Source organism: Babylonia areolata, chromosome 25 (genome assembly GCF_041734735.1).
Source record: "Babylonia areolata isolate BAREFJ2019XMU chromosome 25, ASM4173473v1, whole genome shotgun sequence".
NCBI classification, from domain to species: domain Eukaryota; kingdom Metazoa; phylum Mollusca; class Gastropoda; order Neogastropoda; family Buccinidae; genus Babylonia; species Babylonia areolata.
The window spans coordinates 7,333,309-7,356,292 of record NC_134900.1 but is presented as its reverse complement, the minus strand read 5'-3'; the positions used below and the strand labels follow the sequence as shown (position 1 = coordinate 7,356,292).

The window sequence follows — 22,984 nt, the reverse complement described above, 5'->3', positions numbered from 1 at the left end:
ATGTCAGGAAAAGCACCAGGAGCGGATGGAATCCAGGCCGACAAGTATGGAGACCAGGTGCTGACAGACAAGCTGACTGCCCTGTTCCAGTCTATCTGGTATAGTGGGGAGGTTCCCCAGGATTTCAAGGATGCTTCAATTGTCCATATTTACAAACGGAAGGGAGACAAAACGTCCTGCAATGACCACTGTGGAATCCCTCTCCTCTGCATCGCCGGCAAGATCTTCACCCGCATCATACTGAACAGACTGGTTGACCATGTCTCCAATACAGTCATCCCTGAAGCACAGTGCGGCTTCCGCTCAGGCAGGGGAATATGTGACATGGTATTTGCCATACGCCAGATACAAGAGAAGTGCCGTGAGCAGAACAAGGAGCTCCACATGGTCTTTGTAGACCTAAGGCCTTCGACATGGTGAACCGCCAAGGTCTGTGGAAGATCCTCCTAAAGTTCGGCTGCCCAGAGAGCCTAATCCAGCTGATTGCGTCATTCCACGATGGCATGCAAGCAAGAGTATAGGAAAATACTGACATGTCAGATCCAAACCCTGTGGTAAATGGAGTGGAGCAGGGCTGCGTTCTGGCACCCTCACTGTTCTCCATTCTCTTCTCTGCCATGCTGATTGACGCCTTCCAAGACCGTGACTGGGGCATCTACATTCAGTTTCGCACAGATGGCAAACTTTTCAACTTGCGGCGACTCCATGCTAGGCCCAGGGTGTTTGAGGCACATTTGAAATAGTTTCTCTTTGCTGATGATTGCGCGCTTGCTGCACACACCCATGAAGACATGCAGTTCATTATGGACAGGTTCTCAACCTCCTGCAGGCGCTTTGGACTCACCATCAGCCTCAGCAAGACCGAGTCCATGTATCAGCCAGCTAGCTCACAGAACGCCAGTACCTTGCCCCCACCTGGAATCAAGATCGATGACACAGAGATCAAGTCAGTCGACAAGTTTTGCTACCTGGGCAGCACCCTATGCAGCAACGGAGCCCTTGATGCAGAAGTGACGCTGTGCATCGCTAAGGCCTGTTCTGCATTTGGCAGACTCAACAACAGGCTGTGGAACAACAAAGGCATCAGGCTCAGCACCAAAATCAAAACCTACAGAGCTGTTGTGCTGACCACCTTGTTGTACTGCTGTGAAACATGGTCGACATATCGCCGTCACATTCAACAACTTGAGCAGTTTCAACAGAGATGCCTACGCAAGATCCTCAGCATAAAGTGGCAAGACAGGGTCTCCAACCTCCAGGTCCGACCTAGAGAGGAGCGGCCTGCCCAGCATCGAAAACCTGCTGATCCAGTGCCAGCTACGCTGGACAGGACACATTGTCCGCATGACACACAGCAGGATACCGAAGATGCTACTGTATGGCCAGCTGAAGGAAGGCCACCGCGAACTTGGAAGACTCTGCAAGCGCTTCAAGGACACCTTGAAGACAAACCTCAAAGCCTGTGACATAGACATCGCTTCCTATGAAACTGATGTCCTTGACCGCTCTCGCTGGAGGATGCTGTGCTCTCGTGGCATGAAGACGTTTGAAAACAAGAGAACGCTGGCCATTAAGGAGAAGCGTGAGCGAAGGAAGCAGGGCTCAACTTCTGGAGACGTTTTTCCCTTGCAACACCTGTGGGAAGTGCTGTGCATCCAGAATCGGCCTCTTCTCCCATATGAGGACACACACCGACATATAAGCCTGCCTGCCTACTGATCCGTCGGTCCGACGGGAGACTCCATCATATGCAGACATGTTACATCATTCACTATGCCAGATAGACACATGACACGAAGTATAATGAGTTTCAGAGACAGACACATATAGAAAGAGACGCACAGTTCTGTCTCAGGACTCGGGGATCGATGCCATTCCATCATTATTATTAATTGGTTTTGCGCCGGAGAGAGAGGATCTTGTGTTTGCGTGCATGTGTGTCAGCCCGGTGCGGTCGTATATGTTTGTGTGTGTTTCAGTACGGACAAATACACTGTATTGTCAGAGAGCTGGTACTGGAAAATCATGGAGAAACAGTTTGGTTTAAAGTGAAGTACGTATTTGCATAAGAATGCGCTTCTTCTTCTTCTTCTTCCTCTTTTGGAGGCGGGAGGGGGGGGGGGGGGGGGGTAAGATATGTGGTTTATCATGTGCGTCGGCCTCATAACGATAGATGATTTATATTGTATGCCAACGCGGCAAGCTGACTTGGATATGAAATTGAAATTTCTCCTCCACCCATCGCTGTCTCTCCCCATCTTTTTAATTCTGTGTTTTTGCTTGTTTTTCTTTCTCACCTCTTCCAATCTCTGCCTCTTTCTCGCTCCTTCCCCCCCTCTCTCCCCCCCCCCCTCTCTCCCTCTCTCTTTCTCTCCCTCTCTCTCCCTCCCTCTCTCTGTGTCTCTCTCGCTCTCCATCTCTCTCTCTCCCTCTCTCTCTCTCTCTCTCTCTCTCTCCCCATCTCTCTCCCTCTCTCCCTCTCGCTCTCTCTCCCCCCTCTCTCTTTTTCTTTTCTTTTTTGTCTCCCTTCCGCTCTCTTGTGCTGCCTCTTTGTCTTTTTCTCTGATTCTGTCTGTCTGTCTGTCTCTCACCCCCTTCCTCTCCCTCCCTCCCTCTCTGTCTCTCCACTCATTCTCTTCCTGTCTGTCTTATATCTCTCCGCTCTCTTTCCACACACCCGATATCTATCTCCCTTTCAATCTGTCTCATTCTCGCTTGGGACCACAAGGGTGTGTGTATGTGTATATCAAAGTCAAAAATCAAAGTAAAAAGTGTTTTCATGTCCAAAAGAACGCCTCTGGCCCATCGGTCACAGAGAGAGGTAGCCTAATCAAAGATATGCAGTTAAGATACATAGAATAGTACTTCTGGTATGACATGCACATGAGAACATAAACTTGATGTATAAATGTAATGACGCGGCTGCATATATATATATATATATATATATATATATATATATATATATATATATAAAAGTGTACCCGTGTGTTCATTTTCCCATTCCAGGGAGAAGTGTCACATGGACAGCGATGACTTTTTGGTGTTCTCCTACTATCCGGATTCCAAGACTTTAAATCTAATTGCAACAACGGCAGAGGTTCTAAGTGAGTAATTACTTCGTCCTCATGTTGTCATTCATGTTGACGACGTGTAATACACACCACGTCATAGTAAGTCTGTGAATCATCGCGGTGATTTATTACAGTCCCCTTTCTGTTGTTATACTTGCTGAAGGTGTTAACGATTATCTCTTGTCGTCATGAATTTTCTTTTGGTACTTATGCTGAAGAAGTTTGACATACACCACTCATTACCGTTGTAATTTGTAACCATTCTTTTGTTATTCATGTACAGTAATGTTTTGTATATTATGTTTCCTCATAGTATTGTTTCATATTTCTGTTGTTAATATAATGATAATGATAATGTACATTTATATAGCGCCCTTTCTCTCTTGTTATTTGTGCAGAAAAAAACCCATTAATCATCGCAATGATTCGTCGTCCTGTTCTTATTCATGTTGGAGAAGCTTATGTATGTATGATATCTATCAGTTGGTGGTGGTTCGTCCGTCGGGATCGACGAGGACCATCTAGTCATTCTGGGGGTAGGTGGGTTGGGCTCTGTGGGTGCTCAGATGACTGGTCAGGCCAATCTGCGCCCGGAAGGTTCTGACGCAGTGTGGACAGGGGATGGTGGCGGCTGTCAGGGACTTGCTGGCACTGCTTTTCCTGGCCTGTCTGCGTTGCTCTGCTGCAGCGATTCTGTTGGCCTCATAGGATTTGGCGCCTTTGTGGACAGCTGAACGCCACATTGGTCTGTCCATTGCATTCAGCTCCCATGTGTCGTGGCTGATGCTGAAGGCCTTCAGAGAAGCTTTCAGAGTGTCTTTGAAGCGCTTCTTTTAGCCTCCATGGGAGCGCTTGCCATGTTGGAGTTCGCCGTACAACAGTTTCTTGGGGAGCCGGTGGTCTGGCATGCGAACTACATGGCCTGCATCAAGATGATGTAGATGCTGGGCAAGTTTGCACGAGTGAGCACCTCTGTGTCTGGGATCTTCTCTTGCCACTTTATGCCGAGAAGTTTTCTGAGGCTGGTGGTGTGGAAGTGGTTCAGCTTTTTGGCGTGGCGTTTGTAGACTGTCCACGATTCACATCCATAGAGCAGTGTGGTGAGAACTATGGCCTTGTATACTTTGAGCTTCGTCTCCAGGGTGATGCCTCTCCTGTTCCAAACGTTCTTATGGAGTCTGCGGAAGGCAGCGCTGGCTTTGGCGAGTCTGGCATTCACCTCGTCGTCGATGACAACTGTGCGAGAGAGTGTACTGCCCAGGTGTGTGAACTTGTCCACCGCGTTCAGTCGTTGCCCGTTGATGAAGGTGTTTGGTTCAACGTAAGGCTTTCCTGGAGCTGGCTGGTGCATCACCTCAGTCTTCTTTGTGCTGATTGTGAGGCCAAAGTTGGCACAGGCAGCAGAGAACTTGTCAACGCTGTGTTGCATGTCAGCTTCGAAGGCAGCGTTGAGAGCGCAGTCATCAGCAAACAGGAAGTCGTTGACGGTGTCTGTCCTCACCTTGGTTTTTGCTTGAAGCCTCCTGAGGTTGAAGAGTGAGCCATCTGTGCGGTACCTGATGCCAATGCCTACGTCAGCGTCTCTGAAGGCATCTGTCAGCATGGCTGAAAACATGAGACTGAACAGGGTGGGGGCAAGAACACACCCTTGCTTGACTCCGTTGGAGACAGGGAATGGTTCTGAAGTCTCTCTGTTGTCTTGGACTCGGGCCAGCATCCCATCGTGTAGTTGCCGTATGATGGTGATGAACTTTCTGGGACATCCGCACTTCGCCATGATTCTCCAAAGGCCATCTCTGCTAACAGTATCGAAGGCCTTGGTCAGATCGACATAGGTGGAGTAAAGGTCGGCGTTCTGTTCCTGACACTTCTCCTGGAGCTGCCTGGCAGCAAACACCATGTGAATAGTCCCGTGTTCTTTCCGGAAGCCACACTGGCTCTCTGGTAGGAGACCTTGCTCAAGGTGCGCAATGAGACGGTTGAGTAGCACTCTAGCCAGAGTCTTGCCTGCGACGGACAGTAGGGATATTCCACGATGGTTGTCACAGGCCTGACGATTTCCTTTGCGCTTGTACAGGTGTATGATGGAAGCGTCTTTGAAGTCCTGTGGAACTGCCTCATGCTGCCAGATGAGCTGGAACAGCTGATGAAGCTTCTCAGTCAGCGCCATACCACCTTCTTTGTAGACCTCAGCTGGAATGGAGTCTGAGCCAGGGGCTTTGCCATTGGATAGCAGACGGATAGCTTTCTGGGTCTCCTCCAAAGTTGGAATGGCATCCAACGACTTATTGACTGGCACCTGGGGGAGTCGGTCGATGGCTTCATCACTGATGGTGGAAGGGCGGTTCAGTACGCTGTCAAAGTGTTCAGCCCATCTCTCAAGGATCCCGTCCTTGTCAGTGATTAGGGTAGAACCATCAGCACTGAGGAGTGGAGCAGATCCGGAGGTGGTGGAACCGTAGACTTCTTTCAGGCCGTTATAGAAGTTCTTCATGTCGTTCCTGTCTGCAAAGCCCTGGATCTCATCAGCTTTGTTGCTCAACCAGGAATCCTGCATCTGCCGCAGCTTCAGCTGGATGGTGCTGCGTGCGCTCTTCAGTATGTCTTTCTTTGACTGTGGCTTGGGATCTTCAGTGTGGGCTCTGTAGGCTTGGCGTTTGTCTTCCAGCAGCCGCTTGATCTCAGTGCAGTTCTCATCAAACCAGTCTTTGTGCTTCCTGGCAGAAGGCCCCAGGCACTCCATGGCAGTGTTGTACACCGTCTCATGCAGTGCGCCCCATGCTGCCTCCACATTCTGGTTGTCCAGCACGGTGGACTCAAGGCGTTCCTCCAGGGTGTCAGCAAAGCTCTGCTTGATGTTACCTAGCTCCAGCTTGTTGACATTCAGGCGTTTGGGTGCTTTCATGCCCTGAGGCCGTCTCTTGGGCTGGATGCGGAGGTTGAGTTTGGAGACGATAAGGCGGTGGTCTGTCCAGCACTCGGCGCCGCACATGGCCCTCGTGACTCGTACGTCCTGCCTGTCCCTCTTCCTGACAATGACAAAGTCGATGAGATGCCAATGCCCAGAGCGAGGATGCATCCATGACGTCCGGTTACGGGTAGGGAGGCAGAAGACGGTGTTTGTGATAAGAAGGTCGTGCTCGGCACATGTCTGGAGAATTAGTTGACCATTGCTGTTACAGTTACCAACCCCATGCTTCCCAATCACGCCTTCCCAGGAGGTGCTGTCACAGCCAACTCTCGCGTTAAAGTCGCCAAGAATGATGAGCTTGTCTGCGTTGGGAACAGTGGTGATGGCAGCGTTCAGGTCCTCGTAGAACTTGTCCTTGATCTCATTCGGGTTGGTCATGGTGGGCGTGTAGGCGCTGACAATGGTGGTAAAATTCTTCCCGTTGCATAAAGGGAGTTTCATCGTCATCAGGCGATCGTTCACGCCTTTCGGGGGGCCAGCCAGCTTGCCAACGAAGGTTGTCTTCACTGCAAAGCCAACTCCAGCCTCACGTCTCTCTTCAGGTCCGCGACCACTCCAAAAGGTGTAGCCTGCGCCTCGCTCACAGAGTTCGCCTTCTTCTGCCAGTCTGGTCTCGCTTAAGGCAGCGATGTCGATGTTGTACCTGGCTAGTTCACTCGTAATGAGTGCTGTGCGTCTCTGTGGTCTGTCCGAGTCGCCTCTGTCCAGAAGCGTACGCACGTTTCATGTGGCAATGGTCAATGGGGTGCTCCTTGTTTTCTTCTTTCTTTCTTTTGTGTGTCGACCGCTTGAGTAGGGTCCCCGTCAGCCGCGGTATGCTGACTAGGGTGGTGTGGAGCAGGAAATGTTTAGGGCACCTTTTCTAGCCCCTTCCTCATGCCATGGAGGTGAGCAGTGCTGTCCTGAAGAGGGCTGCTCAGTCGCTCAGGGGGCTGCCGATCTCCACCGCTGCTCCAGTTGGTAAAAAACGACCCTATGGCCTGAGCCGCCTGTGTGCAGGTCCGCGGCTACGACTGCCAGTGTACCCACACCTGTCGCTTCGTCGCTCACCTGTCGCCACAGGGCTTGGGGAAAATGATGGTATGGGATGAAGGATGACTGATGACTTGCGCGATAACTTTGTTTGTAGTGAGGAGGAGTTGCGCACCGTCGACCTCACTCTGTGTATCCAGTGGCAAGACGAGGTCAAGACGACTGGAGATGGAAACGGATGCAGTGGATGACCAGGATGTCCTATGTGCCTCATCCTGCCCTCAGCACTACACAGTGCTCTTCTGCAACCGCCTTCCTCTCCGTTGAACCATGAAGGTTTCTTCCGCAGAGATTGCCGGATCCAGTCTTCACATGCTTGGGTAGACAAGCCCTAACTCACCGAGGGTTTGAGACCCGTCGGCTACCCTCACCTAGTTTAGCCAGCCTGTCAAAGCCGTTGCCCGGGGGTTGGGCGCTGCCCCATGCTAGCAGCTTCTAGGATCCATAGGTGAGAGCTGGGTGCTGGTGGGGACCAATAGAGGACGAACCATTCCCGGAGGAGCGTGACAAGCCCCCCCTCTAGAGGTACTACCCCTCCCGTGCACCTCCTAACCCCCTATCTATCAATTACTAATATTCCGATTACATAAAATTTGAACATTGTGTTACTGAATGGGCATGGTTGATAATTCAACGTTTCATCGTGGGTTTGCAAAATAACTTACTTCTTCACGAGTGATCCCAGCTCAGTTATTCACCAATCATTTTCTATGTGTTTGTTCGTGGTAGTGTGTGTGTGTGTGTGTGTGTGTGTGTGTGTGTGTGTGTGTGTGCGCGCGTGTGTGTGTGTGTGTGTAAAGTTAAAAATCAATTCTGTAAATACCAAGACATGTAAACTGCACAACACGGCCAGCAATAAATATGCAGAGATGCCGCTGGATACGTTGCTCAAACTGTTCGGCAAGCATTTCCTGATCTACTGCATGAGGCACGGCTATGACAAGATGCTGAGGACCTTAGGCAGCAACATTTACACCTTCATCCAGAACCTGGACTCGCTGCACGCCTTGCTGGCCATCACCTACAGGGGCATGGTGGCCCCATCCTTCAGGTCATACTGTTCGGGGTGCATGTTTTACATGACTGCCTTTGTGTCTGTTCTACACTGCTGCGTCGAACGATTTTATCATTATTTTTGTTTGTTTGTTTCCGTGCTTTTCTTTCAGTGTTCGTAAAGGCTGAACGCACGCACGCACGCACGCAGTTTGACAATATTATGTTCATTTGCTTTAAATGCAAATGTTTGCAACAGATTGCGTTAGTTTCTGGGGCTGTGTGCTTGAAAAAGTATCTCTGATAAATGTATGATGATAGTCGTGTCCGACTATCGGGCTAGAATTTGATTATAGTGGAGAGTCTTGCCCAGGTAACATCCCCGCTCTCTCGGCCAAGAGGGTTTTTGGACAGTCGGCGTTAGTATGGTTCCCAAAGCCCAGCTAGCTCCCAAGGCTGCAGCACTAAGAGCCAGTGCAGTTTTGCTTCCTAGTTTGAGAGTCATCGTCCTTCACAAAAGACTGAGCTGTAAACGATTTCCCATTGCGATGGAGAAACCATTGATAATACAGCTCACTCACACTTTGCTGTTGGCCCGACTGTAAAATCATGTCAGTCTGTGATATAAGCTGCGTGTTGGGCTCTGATAAATAAGTAATATACACTAATAATTGTTATTGCCATGGTCAAAATTGTTATCAGCTGAATATATTCATCGTCAATGATATAATGAATACATGGGAAGTGTTAATCTGCAGGTGTGATGTAGACGAGAACGGGGACATGCTGCTACACTACTACAGTGTAAGAGAGGGCTTCCACCCCATTGTCATTGGTATGATTTCTGCATCCTTCATCAGTATTCTTCTTTCCTCGTTTGTTTGTTTTTTTTCTTTTTTGGCCGACGTGCGTAAAGTGAGTCTGCAATAACACAGTTTAGGTTGCCGGTGTGTCTGTGAATGTATGTGTGCTGTCCATGGTAAATGTCAACAAATCTGTTTTATCTAGAAAAGGAGAGAAAAACAAAACAAAAACAACCCCCACGCCCCCCAAAAAAAACAAACAAAACAAGCAGTCATTTCCACATATTCCAGTCAATTTACTGTTACTCTTTTATTTTATTTTCATTAAGCTTAAGTACTTTTATTTTACAAAACGGTACTTTGGTTATTAGCAGTCGTTTTCTCGTTTTGCTGACAGAAATTTAGTCTGCTTTGTATGGAAACATACATTTGACAGGAGCAGCAAAATTATATCATGTTTTATGTTTGTTTGCAGGTTTGCATATATGTTTCTATGGAACAACGCAATGCATTTTTGTTTTTTTTATGTATATGAATGCTTTTGCATATGAAAGACATTATCAAAACGCAATTTGAGAACAGAACCTTTTGGCAACAGAATAAAAAAAATCGACTTTTCAGTAAGTTGACTTTTTTTAGTCAAGAACAATTGCTGCGCTCAGTAAGCTATTTAACTGGTTCTGCAAACCAACCGTTTTGACATTGAAATAACATCACCACCGAAAAGAAAGGATGAAAAGCCATGTAATTGGACATCAGCCTGAATATGCACTCTTTTATATACTCTCTCTCATTTTTTCTTACAGTTCGTATGTAAAGCTGTGTTCCACTGTGAGTCTGTTCATTTGTTTGTTATTGCCAACTTCAAATGACCCGGTATATGGTCAAACAAATCGTTATACTGCATACGTCAGTTCTGCACAGTTGCAGGCCATAGGTACTGAGTAAAAATATTGCCAACGGATGTTACTAGATTGACATTTCAAGATTACTCAAATGTTATTTGTTTTAGATTATTCATTCATTCACTCTCATTTATTCATTCTCACACCCCCCCTCCCTTACCCCTCCTCTCTCTCCTCTCTTTTTCACTCTCTCTCTCTCTCTGTCATAATGTTGAAAACCTTTACAAGAAATGATATGATGCATCGTTTTTTAATTATGTCAATTCTTTTGATTTTGTATGTTTGTCAGAAACATTCCTTGTTGGATCTTTTGATTTTTCATAAGTTTTTTTTCTCGATTTCGTGAAATTTACTGCTCCAGCTAAAAACTGTCTCATTTCGGAAGAAAGTTGGGAGGTGTCGTGTTATTAGTCAATAATTTTTTGGAACAGTATATAGAAGAAATTAAGCTAGAATGTGCAAACGTGGTAGCAGTTAAACTTTAAAAAATGTACTTGGGATTGACAAAGCTATAGTCTTGGTTGTTTGCTATGTTGTACCCGAAGGTGGTCCTCTCTATAACGGCACTGAATTGAAAGATGGAGTTGTCTTATTAGAAGAAAGTATACTGCAAGCTGTAGGTGATGATGATGTGTAAGTCATGATTTGTGGTGACCTGAATGCCAGGACAGGCTCATGTCAATCCAAACATGAGGAAATGGTGAATTTTGATTTTGATGATGCAGAACACACCTCAAGGCACTCTAAGGATGATGTTATAAATAATTTGGGAAAATCGTTATTAGATCTGTGCTTTATGTTTGACCTAGATATTATGAACGGTCATTGCGAAGGAGATAAGGAGGGCGATTATATTTTTGTCTTTCCACATGGGTGCAGTGTTGTCGATTATTTCCTGTTCCTGAGCACTTATCTCAGAATTGTAACATGATTGTAAGTGACTGTAAGTGGAGAAGATGATTTGATCAGAAGAAAGTTTTCAGTTATTTGAAAATGAACAGGATTCAACCCACTTTAGAGATCACTTTAGTGAGGACTATCAGATGTTAAACGTAAATATAAATAGATGTGTGGATATCTTTATTCAAGCAATAAATAGATGTGTGGATATCTTTATTCAGGCAATAAATAGATGTGTGGATATCTTTATTCAAGCAATGTACAGCGCTGCTGCATGTATGGTGAAGATGGTTGGCAAGAAAAAGAAAGGCCAGAATGAGTGGTTTGATAATGAATGTAAACAGAAGAAAAGAATTGTGAAAAGACTGCTCAAGACTGTTCAAAGGAACAAAGATGAAGGTTAAAAAAGGAACTGAAAGAACAGTATGTTAGAGAGCGAGCAGAGTATACAAAACTAAAGAGACAGAACAAATACGAATTTGAACAAGCAAATGTAAAGAAACTAAAGGACTCCAATTGCGACTCAAAACTCTTTTGGTCAACAGTTAGATATATAGAACGTTGAATAGAAAAAAACATGATCCATAATGAGATAACTTTAAATCACTGGTATGAACATTTCCGTAATATTTTTAACAGCATTGATGTGGCGGATACCGAGGATAACAACTGGAAGCAGATAGCTTTGAAGAACCATTATTTGATGACCCAATATCGAGCAGGGAAATTGTGGACAGTATTAGGAGTTTGAAAACAGGTAAAAGTGCGGGGCCCAATAAGATATTAGCTGAAATGTTAAAACATTCAAATGAAATAGTGGTAGACTTTTTTGTATCTTTATTCCATGAATGATTTTAAGGGGGAGTCTTTCCATTGGAATGTGCCAAATCTATTATAGTCCCACTGCACAAAAAGGGAGATGCTAATAATCCAGACAATTACAGAGGTGTTGCCCTCACAAGTGCCCTCGGTAAAGTATACACGGATAATTTAAATAAGCGACTAATGAAGTTGGCGGAAAGAGAAGAAAAAACATCGAAGACCAGGCAGGATTTAGATCAGGGCACAGCACCATGGTTCACATCTTTACGTTATATGCTCTGATCCAAAAATATCTACTCAGAAACACAAAGCTTTATGTAGCTTTTGTTGAATTCCGTGAGGCGTTTGATTCCGTCAACAGAAATCTGTTGTGGAACATACTACGCAAAAATGGCGTACATGGCAAACTGTATGTGGCGCTTAAAAGTGTATACAGCTCGGTCCTTGCATGTGTACGTCATAGATGTATGTACTGTGTGACCAGTTTGAATGCCAACGTTGAGTTAAACAAGGCCGTTTGTTGAGTCCCCAACTATTTTCATTTTTCATCAGTGAAATTGCTATAGAGGTGACAAAAAGGGAAGACACGGCATACAGTCAATTCCTGGTGCTGTTGAAGTGTTTTGTTATTGTTTGCTGATGACGTTATTCTTATATCAGACACTGCTATAGGGCTACAAAAACAGTTGGATGCACTAATTTCGAGGCTGGTAGGTTAGATTTGACGGTAAATCTGGACAAAACGAATGCAATGGCTTTTCGAAAGGGAGGGCATCTTACAATTCACGAAAAATGGTTCATGGAAACTGTGAGGTTAAAGTAACAAATTCTTATAGATATTTAGGTCTTCTGTTTGCAACTAACTAGGTAGAAAGTTGTAGAAAAGGAAAGAAGGGGGTAATGGAGATTATAAGATCTTAAAAAACCAACAGCTTAACTGTATTGATTTCTCTATATTCTGGAAACTATTTGACTCACAAATTGAACCAATTTTAAAATATGGTGCGGAAATCTCGGGACTGTACGATAATCAAGAAATCGAAAAAGTTCATACATATGCAATTAAACACTTCATTTCGGTGCCTTTGTATTCGTCCAGTAAAATGTCATATAGTGAAACTGGACGATACCCACTACATATAAAAACAAATATCAAATGTATTAGATACTGGCTTAGATTAATACAGCTCCCACTGACAAGAATAAGTAGACAAGCTAATGGAATGATGCTAAATCGGTTAGATTTTGGGAAAGAAAATTGGGCTTTTTTGTGAAGAATGTTTTAACACACAGGGCTTTGTTTGGGATTGTCTGAATGTGTCAGGGTGTTGGCAGTGATCGAATATTTCTCGCAGAATTTAAAGACAGATTAATTAATTCGTACAATTCAGGATTGGCAAGCCAACATTGAAGAGTCGAAAAAATACAGTTCCTCTCTTTTAAGAATGTTTTTCAGACAGAAAAATACATTAAAGTAATAGGTAATGAATGGCACAGAACAAGCCTGGCCCGATTCAGACTTAGAGCTTTAGGCCTAAATGTTAATAAAAGATGGTTCTCTGCTGACACATCTGCACGGTCTCCTTGTCCAATGTGTGGTGCTTCAGTTGAAGATGAAACTCATTTCCTGTTTATGTGTAAGTATCATGAAGAAATTCGAAAGAAATGCTTAATTTTCAACGGTGAAAACTTAGAGAGCATGAACCTTACCAGTACGCTTTGAGAGATGATGAAGTAAGAATAAGATCACTAGCGAAATTTATCGCCCTGGCTTGGGATTGTCGGAAAAAGAAATTATCTTCAGAAGCCTTATAGTTATCGAAAAAACACTGTTACCCTGATGCCAGTTCCACAGTTTGTAATTCTGAATGACTTTGTAGACAGTCGAGCTTTTTTTAATTTTCCTTTTTAATCCTAACAATATGTTGTATTTTATTATTTTGTTTTTGTTTGTCGTTGATTTTCTTTTTTTCTCTTAGCAATGTGTCAGTTTCTCAGTAAACCGCCGTTATTCTTTTGCTCATACATTGTCCCTCTTGCCAAAGGATAGTATTGTAAATGGCAATAAAACAGTGTCCGAGTCCGTCCGTCCGTGTCCGTCTCTCTCTCTCTCTCTCTCTCTCTCTCTCTCTGTCTCGCTCTCCTTTATTCTCCTCCTCTTCTGTTTTTCTTGTCCTGAGTTCAGGCATATTGGAAGCCGCCGGCAAAGAAATCTTCCAGCAGGTAGTCAAACTGACCGTCATCAGGCTGTCTGAGGAGCACACACAAGAGTCGGTGACCCTGCAACACACAGTCTTCAAGGTCAGAGCAAATGACAGACCTGCCGTTCTCACACAAACACACCCCTCTCTCACTGTGTCTCTCTGTGTTTTTTTCTCTCTCTGTCTCTGTATATATTGACGTTGTTCTTTATAATGGATGTTAAAACAGAAGTCCCCCCCCCCTTACCCCTGTTGTCACGGGCAGAAAGGCCTAAACAATAAACCATTCAGACTTCAGATTCAGACTTCAGACTTTGACTTCTCTCTCCATGTCTCAGTTTCTGTCTGTCTCTCTCTCTCTCTCTCTTTCTTGTACACTCACACATACAGTTATACACACCTCCCCCACACACACACACACGTACACATGCATTCCTTCTCTCTCTCTCTCTCTCTCTCTCTCTCTCTCTCTCACACACACACACACACACACACACACACACACACACACACACACACACCATTTCCAAGTTTAGTCAGATTATTCGAATGGAGAAAAAAGAAACACACAAAAAATCACATCATTACATCAGTGACCTGAATGTGACAGGTGAAACTGGAACAAGGGTCCTCAGCTACTGGATCGACTACTGACCTCTGCGCACTGACACAGGGACCAAGTGGCGCCATTGATCCAGACCAGCACTCTGTCATCAAGTCAGATATGTTTTCTAAATTAATGGTGAAAAGTTGGGCTGCATGTAAAAAGACTCAAGAGAAGGGAGGGTGGGGGCCGGAGGGGGAGCGAGCAACGTACGAGAGATGGTTCCAGCAAGAGAAGGTTGAAAGGGAGGTTGCTGTAAGGGAAGGTTGAAAGGGAGGTTGCTGTAAGGGAAGGTTGGAAGGAAGGTTGCTGTAAGGGAAGGTTGAAAGGGAGGTTGCTGTAAGGGAAGGTTGGAAGGGAGGTTGCATGTAAGGGAAGGTTGAAAGGGAGGTTGCTGTAAGGGAAGGTTGGAAGGGAGGTTGCTGCAAGGGAAGGTTGGAAGGGAGGTTGCTGCAAGGGAAGGTTGGAAGGGAGGTTGCTGTAAGGGAAGGTTGGAAGGGAGGTTGCATGTAAGGGAAGGTTGGAAGGGAGGTTGCTGTAAGGGAAGGTTGGAAGGGAGCTTGCTGTGAGGGAAGGTTGGAAGGGAGGTTGCTGTAAGGGAAGGTTGGAAGGGAGCTTGCTGTGAGGGAAGGTTGGAAGGGAGGTTGCTGTAAGGGAAGGTTGGAAAGGTTGAAAGGGAGCTTGCTGTGAGGGAAGGTTGGAAGGGAGTTTGCTGTAAGGGAAGGTTGGAAGGGAGGTTGCTGTAAGGGAAGGTTTGAAGGGAGCTTGCTGTGAGGGAAGGTTGGAAGGGAGGTTGCTGTAAGGGAAGGTTGGAAAGGTTGAAAGGGAGCTTGCTGTAAGGGAAGGTTGGAAGGGAGCTTGCTGTGAGGGAAGGTTGAAAGTGAGGTTGCTGTGAGGGAAGGTTGGAAGGGAGGTTGCTGTAAGGGAAGGTTGGAAGGGAGGTTGCTGTGAGGGAAGGTTGGAAGGGAGGTTGCTGTAAGGGAAGGTTGGAAGGGAGGTTGCTGTAAGGGAAGGTTGGAAGGGAGGTTGCTGTAAGGGAAGGTTGGAAGGGAGGTTGCTGTAAGGGAAGGTTGGAAGGGAGGTTGCTGTAATGGAAGGGTGAATGGGAGGTTGCTGTGAGGGAAGGTTGGAAGGGAGGTTGCTGTAAGGGAAGGGTGAATGGGAGGTTGCTGTGGGGGAAGGTTGGAAGGGAGGTTGCTGTAAGGGAAGGGTGAGTGGGAGGCGGCTGTAAGGGAAGGGTGAATGGTAGGTGGCTGTAAAGGGAGGTTGTTGTTAGGGAAGGTTGGAAGGGAGGTTTTTGTTAGGGAAGGTTGAGTGGGGTGTTGTCTGTAAGGGAAGGTTGAAAAGGCAGTTGCTGTAAATGAAGGTTTGAATTGAAGGTCGTTGTAAGTGAATGTTGAATGGGAGGTTGCTGTAAGGGTGAAAGGGAGGTTGCTGTAAGGGAAGGTTGAAAGGGAGGCTGTTGTAATGGAAAGGGAGGTCGCTGTAAGGGAAGGTTGAAAGGGGTGTTGTATGTAAGGGAAGGTTGAAAGGGAGGTTGTCTGTAACGGAAGGTTGAAAGGAGGTTGTTGTAAGGGAAGGTTGGAAGGGAGGCTGCTGTAAGGGAAGGTTGAAAGGAAGGTTGTTGTAAGGGAAGATTGAAAGGGAGGTTGCTGTGAGGGAAGGTTGAAAGGTAGGCTGCTGTAAGGGAAGGGTGAAAGGGAGGCTGCTGTAAGGGAAAGTTGAAAGATTGCTGCTGTAAGAGAAGATGGAAAGGAATGTTGTTGTAAGCGAAGGTTGAAAGAGAGGTTGCTGCAAGGGAAGGTTGAAAGGGAAGTTGCTGAAAGAGAAGATTGAAAGGGAGGCTGGTGGAAAAGCGATCACGGTTGTTGTTTTTTTGTTTTGTTTTGTTTTTTGTTTTGTTTTTGTTTTTTTGTTTTTGTTTGTTTTTTTTTCAAATTACTACTAGAATGGCTGGAAGTTCTGCTTCCACTTTTACTGCTGCTACTGATGACACTACAACTGCTACTGCTGCTGCTATTACTACTGTTCTCCACCACTACCACTCAGTACTACTCCACCACCACGGACAAGTGTTACTATCACTATCATCACTATAACTCGTGTTCCAGAGTGAGTGACATTTGCCGGGCTTTGCCTTACCACTTCGTGCTGAACGAAGACATGTGCATTCAGCAGTGTGGGGAGAACATTCGGCGCGTCACCAAAATCGAGATAACGACGGGGCTACCCTTCAAACATGTCGGGGAAGTCGTGAAGCCGTACATACAGCATACCTTGGCGGACATTCGCAAGTTCATCAACGGTGTCTTCATCGTGGCCATCTACAGGGTGCCCAACGACAAGAGTCAAACGTTCTTGGTCAAAGGTTTCGGGAGCCCTTTATTGTTTTTCTTCCTTAAGTGGTTGGTTTTGAGAAACCTTTAATCAGAATTCATGAAGTATAAAATAGATATCACGAGTTCTGATCGTTGGCTGTTTGTGGTCGATACACTGGGGGCATATGGATTAAATGGTTTGGTTGGACGGTTGTTTGGTTGGTTAACGTGACTCTTTTCCTGTTCTATTATTGTTTATGTTCTCTTACTGCTTCTGCTACTTATACTACTGCTACTGCTGACGCCGCTGCTGCTGCAGTGTGTATAAGATGGTGCAGACGGAAAATCCGTCTTAGTGTTATATTGTGTGTTTCGTTTGTTTCCTCTCTCTATGTGTGTATGTTTTTTGCGATGCCAAAGTTTACCATGCTGGCTAAATGCACTAGTAGAACTAGTAGAATATACTGTACTGCTTGAGAAAGAAATCTGTCATGAACACCCAGAAACAGGAAATCAGGATTTGTGTTGCTTGAATAGAAAATACTGGAAAATGCACGGATTCGATATATTCATGTGTTTAAACACGGGAACTCTCTCTCAACCATACACCACCACCTAGCCATTCCTTCTCTTACTCTCTTCGAATTGGATGTGTGTGTGTTTGTGTGTATGTGCGGACGTGTGTGTGTGTGTATGTGTGTGTTCGCATGAGTGTGTGTGAGTGTGTGTATTGCGCGCGCGGATACGTTCACACCAAGAAATCGAGGACGAACATGGAACGTGTGGCAGTCAGAACCATTAACTGAAAGTACGTATCGTTTGTGACCGTTCACTTACCCTGTCTCTCTCTGTAACCCTTCTCCGAGGGAGCAGGTCAGATGATCTGGATGGAGCACAGCCGCGTGATGATGTTCATCGGTACGCCACGCCTGTCGTCCCTGGACGAGATGATGGACATGAAGATCTTCTTGGCCGACATCCCCATCTACGACGCCACGCGCGAGCTCGTGCTGCTCAACCAGCAGCGTATCGCCGAGATTGATGTGGCGTGAGTCTTGGCCGTGCTGTTCGGGTGGGGGTGAGGTTTGACGATGGTGGTGTTTGTTGTCGTGGGAGGTTCATTGGCGTTGACGACGATGATTATTATAGTCCATTTGTCATATTTTTGTGGGTTTTTTTTTCTCTTCTTTCTTTCTTTCTTTTTTTTCTGTACTGCTCAGTGTGTGCTTCAGTCAGCTGTTGCCATGGATTGTTTGTTCTTGTTCCTGTTCACGCTGTGGCAATTACTGTAAACTTTCAAATGTTTAATTTCGGGAATAAATGCGTCAATGAAACATGTTCTTCTCACTTAGGAGGGTATGGTCCAGATCAGTTAGGTGTGAATATTTGAATTGTTATCTTTGTTGTTGTTTAGCATTATTGTTTATAAAGAAAAAAAATATGAACAGATAGTAGCATTGTTCTGCAGTGTTTTGTTAAACATCATTTCATTTCAGTCTGTTTTCTTCATTTCACTCTCATTGTATTATTTTTCATTTCATGTCATTTTATATCGTCTCATTTGGTTTCATTTAGTTTCGTTCTGTTCTTGTCCAGCCTGTTCTGTTATATTCTTATTTTGGTCAGCATGAAAAAAACAACAACAAAAAACTTGTAACTGGCGTTGTTCAGAAAAGCCCTGGACAAGACGACAGCAGAGTTGAAGAAGACGTCCATTGCCCTGGAGATCGAGAAGAAGAAGACTGAGGACCTGCTGCATATGATGCTACCCAAGAAGGTGGCCATCAGCCTTACCCATGGCATCCCCGTCAAGGCTGGTCAGTCTGCTTTTTCTGCTTTGTCGCATTTGTTGTCATTTCCTTGCTTGTTGCTGTTGTTCGATTGTAGTGTTGTGTTTGTTGTTGTCATTTTTTGTGCCTACATCTCTTTCTTGCAGTACTTCATCTGTATCTTTGTCCTCATATTTTCCTTTCTTATCTTTTTGTCCTCTCCCCAAACCCATCCCGTTTTCTTTCCTTTTTGTTGGCCTTCCTTTCCTGGTATTTCTTCTCTTTTCTCCTCTCTTTCTCAGTCTCTTCTTCACCAGCCCCTCCTCCACCTCGCATCTCCACCACTTTTCCCCCTCCTCCGAAGTTTGTACCTGTTTCTCTTCTTCCTTCTCCTCCCCCCCCAACCCCTCCATCTTCGTCGTCTTTGATCATTACTATCACTGCTTGTTCAAGCTTTTTAATGTCAACACCAGTAGAAAGAATGGCCCATGAAGATACGAACGAGCGTATGCTGATTTTGGACAAATGTAAACTTGATAGCTCGAGCACTACATCTATACACAGATCTATCATATCTGTCCGTCCGTCAGTCTGTTTCTTTCTGTCTTTGTCTCTGTCTGCTTGCAGATTTCTGTCACCCCACCCCACCCCTCCTCTCTCTCTCTCTCTCTCTCTCTGTCTGTCACTGTATGTTGCAGTTCAGTGCTTGGTGATGGAGACATGATAGATGACTTGCGCGGGTGTCTCCATGTGTGCGTTGCAGAGAAGTTCGAGAACACCACCATCCTGTTCAGTGACATCGTCACCTTCACCAACATCGCTTCCGCCTGCAGCCCCATGGACGTCGTCAACATGCTCAACAGTCTCTACAACCACTTTGACTCATACGTCAGCAGGCACGGCATCTACAAGGTACTCTGCTGGCTGATGATGAAGTGTACTGTAGGCCTGTAATTTCCCTTCTTTCGGTCGCTGTAGGTTAAAGCATAAGATCGCATTCACATGTGCGAACCTGTGTACAGCAAATTTCTGACAGAAGAAAAGAACAAACAAAAACCCCACCACTAATTATCATTTTGCTGTAACGATGTCAAATGATACAGACAATACATATATATATATATATATATATGTATGTATGTATGTATGTATAAAGGGGAACACGTCACACACAAAGAAGCACGAAATGTCCATAACGACGAGTAGTTGGTCAGTGGCTTGCACTTATCGTGATTACATTTTTTGTAATGTACCTCGGGTGACATTGCTCCTGTCCGTATGTGCCCTGGTAAATCAAGAATAGCAACAACCTGTTTGGCTCTAGTTTCATAGAAGAGACAGAAGATCCTATCAATAATTTTTAAAGCTTATTACTATGCACATAATCAGTTGTTGAGTGACTTTCATGTAAGCTGTCAGCATGTGACGCCTGAACTCAATTTTGACAACAAGCCAGTAAGACAATAATGAATGACTGTGGTCTCAGGTGGAGACGATAGGGGACGCCTACATGGGTGCTGCGGGAGTACCGGAGGTGGATGAGAAACATGCGGAGCGGATAGCAGACTTTGCCTTGGACATTATGGAGGAAGCCGCCAAGGTCAATTCACCAGCCACAGGACTTCCACTGCAGGTACTGACACGTGGCTCATGTGGGTCAGCTGGACTGGAGAAAGATCAGTTCCTGTCCGTGTCGTCCCAGTGTGTCTTTGCATGAATATGAATGCTTTTGGTTTCTGTGGACTTGTTCAGATTTTGAACGACCTGGAATTGTTTTAGCAACTGTTGAAGTTTTAATTTGGGCTTCAAAACAGTTTAAAGGAATATCAAAATCCAGTCAGAAGGATCATGGGCAAAAATCAACAACATTATCTGAAAAGTAAATTCACAACGCTTTTGTGTTGTCTGCTTCTAACATAAAATACCAGAGGAATCAACGTTGAATCACATGATCGGTGATTCCCAGTACATGAAATCCATGATCCTTTGTTGATCGTTCATTTACTCACAGCCAGTTCAGATGTTTGTCTGTCAACGCAAAGGACACATACGGTTTTATATAAATTTCGTGTTCAGCAGAAAATTGTAGAACGAAGAAAACATTTTCCGCTCGATTACCCTTTCCAGAACAAGGGACGAGCATGGAAAACACGTAGCCATGAAAATCAGGCATGTCTCACAGAGAAATGAGATATTGTGTGACTTTGAGATACTGTTGGTCTCCACCTCCCCCTTGCTGTCCTGTGTTGCAGATCCGGGTGGGGATACACACGGGGCCGGTGGTGGCGGGTGTGGTTGGTAAGAAGATGCCGCGCTACTGTCTGTTCGGGGATACGGTCAACACCGCCTCCCGCATGGAGAGTCATGGTCTGCCCGGCAGGATCCATCTCAGTCAGGGCGTTCATGAGTAGGTGTCTCTCTGTGTGTGTGTGTGGGTGTGTGAGTTTGTGTGTGTGCGTGTGCATGTGCGTGAGTTAGTGAGTGTGTGTGTGTGTGTGTGTGTGTGTGTGTGTGAGGACAGTTGCGAGATACATCTGTGAACACTGAAAAAAAAAAAAATGTTTTGACCCAACAGATTAGTTTTTCATTGATTTTCCAAGTCAGGACCATACAGAAAATATGTTGGTTTTTTTTTTATCTTTATGTGGTATTTTCGGGCTCGGGAGCTAAAGAACTATACAAAAAGATGTGTTGCACACATTACCTTGGCAGAACAGTTCTTCACTGGTTTTCCAGGTCTAGATTATGCAAAACATTGGACTTTTTTAAACAGGTGTATCTTCGAAATGACGACGCAGCTGTCTTTATGTTTGATTGTTTTTTGGGGGGTTTTTTTGTTTGTTTTTTGTTGTTTTTGATTGTTATTCTATTTATAATCGATAGGTAAAAACTGTACAAAAAAAGATCTGTTCCACATATTACCCTACAAATAAGCTTTTCACCGATTATCCAGGTCCAGACCTTACAAAATATTGGATTTTTTAAAAACATGAGTTTATTGGAATCGGGAAGTTTGAAAAAAAAAAACCAACAAAAACAACACACACACACACACACACACACACACAGAGGTGAGCTACACACTTTGGGGGATCGGATAATGTCCCAGAGCTGGACCTTACAAAAAAGTGATAATGTGTATGACACATCTTTTTTGTTGTTTTTTACGTCGCACGATACCTGTGTCGCCTCAATTTCGTGAAGCGTCCATTTAAAAAATCTCAAAACTTTTTGTAAGGTTGAAAAGGGTAAGGCAAAAAAAGGTCTGACGAGATAATGAAAATAACACATCTTTCTGTATAGTTTTTGACATCCTGAGTCCAAAAATGCAACATAAGCACAGCTTCATCAACTCAGGTCCGACATACAACCAATCAATAAATCCAATTTTTGAAACAGCAGAATAAGTAAAATAAGACGAACTGTATACACACACCGTGTGTGTGTACGTGTTGTTTGAATACATTTCTCAGTACATGTCTTTCTGTGTCCGACTTACTGCATCTCCAGCTCCTCCTCCCTCTTATACGTACGCGGATGTGCTCGTTCTTTACCGTATGCTTTCCCCCCCCTCGCCAGCTGTCTGTACAAGTACGGCTACGTGACGAAGCGGCGCGGGGAGATGATGGTGAAAGGCAAGGGCAAGATGACCACCTTCTTCCTGATGGGGAAGCTGGATTACCGGGGGAATGAACCCGACGACTCGTTCGCGGTCCTGCCAGAAGAGGTCTGCCCCGAGCCCATCATCAGAACCACGGACCCTCTATTGCAGATAGTGTCCAGAGTGCCGCGGAAAAGCTTCAACTTCCTGAAGATGTCCATGTCGTCCTCTTCACTGGCTGACGTGGCAGTACTACCTACCGTGACGGCAAGGGATGGTAACCCTGATGGGACTGATGTGGACATGTTTGAAGACCAGCAGAAGAGTCGGGACCACAAGGACACCACGTGCTCAGGAAAGTCATGCAGTCTGATGTGACTGTCGTCACTGACCAGCATCGTTTTGGGGCATACCTCTCCATATACCCTCGAGTCTGTTGTCTGGGACTTCTCTTCCAGTAAGAGAGTACCACGCTGTAACAACAGACTCCGAGGATAGGGCACTTTTCATCCGATTTCAACACTTCCAATAGGTGTTGTTGAAAGTAAAAAAAAAAAATAAAAAAAACAACAACAAAAAAACACAACAACAACAATAACTAATAGATATATGATGATAGATAAAGGGAAGGGTTGTTTTTTTGGTCATGTCAATACTCTAATGTCTTAAGCGCTACTTCTGTATAATCTGTCCTCATGTTTATCCATAACATTTACTCAACGAATATTCTGCTTGCAAAATTGGGGGTGTCAAACACAAACACGTGCAACTGGTGTCAAGAAACGGATTACATTGAACACGCCTTTTACTCTTGCCCCAAACTATCCGACTTTTGGAAACATGTGAAACAGTTCATTCTCTCCCGTTACAATACGCTGATCCCTGTGAATGAAAAAGTAGCGTTGTTTGGTACAGCGAAAATGGATATTCCAGATCATGAAAAGAGAAAAAAAATCAACACGACTCTGTTGATAGCAAAACTGTCCATTTC

At 45.0% G+C, this 22,984-nt stretch overlaps 1 protein-coding gene across 1 annotated transcript; it reads left to right on the top strand.

The window, feature by feature from the left end:
- The first annotated feature begins 7,946 nt into the window (after nucleotides 1-7,946).
- LOC143300015 (guanylate cyclase soluble subunit beta-2-like) lies at nucleotides 7,947-22,371 on the top strand. The gene is made up of 11 exons (XM_076613571.1): nucleotides 7,947-8,128; nucleotides 8,829-8,905; nucleotides 13,686-13,801; nucleotides 14,312-14,418; nucleotides 16,417-16,673; nucleotides 17,497-17,671; nucleotides 18,295-18,440; nucleotides 19,156-19,304; nucleotides 19,879-20,025; nucleotides 20,645-20,799; nucleotides 21,972-22,371. Exons 1-11 carry the CDS (start codon nucleotides 7,947-7,949, stop codon nucleotides 22,369-22,371), a joined length of 1,911 nt encoding a protein of 636 aa, XP_076469686.1.
- Nucleotides 22,372-22,984: the final 613 nt, after the last annotated feature.

Bases quoted from the DNA above. Each gene is read 5' to 3' on its own strand.
- LOC143300015 (XM_076613571.1), top strand. From the start codon at position 7,947: ATGCCGCTGGATACGTTGCTCAAACTGTTCGGCAAGCATTTCCTGATC. The intron at 20,026-20,644 runs GTACTGACACGT...CCTGTGTTGCAG, and splicing joins CCACAGGACTTCCACTGCAG to ATCCGGGTGGGGATACACAC. The intron at 20,800-21,971 runs GTAGGTGTCTCT...CCCCCTCGCCAG, and splicing joins CTCAGTCAGGGCGTTCATGA to CTGTCTGTACAAGTACGGCT.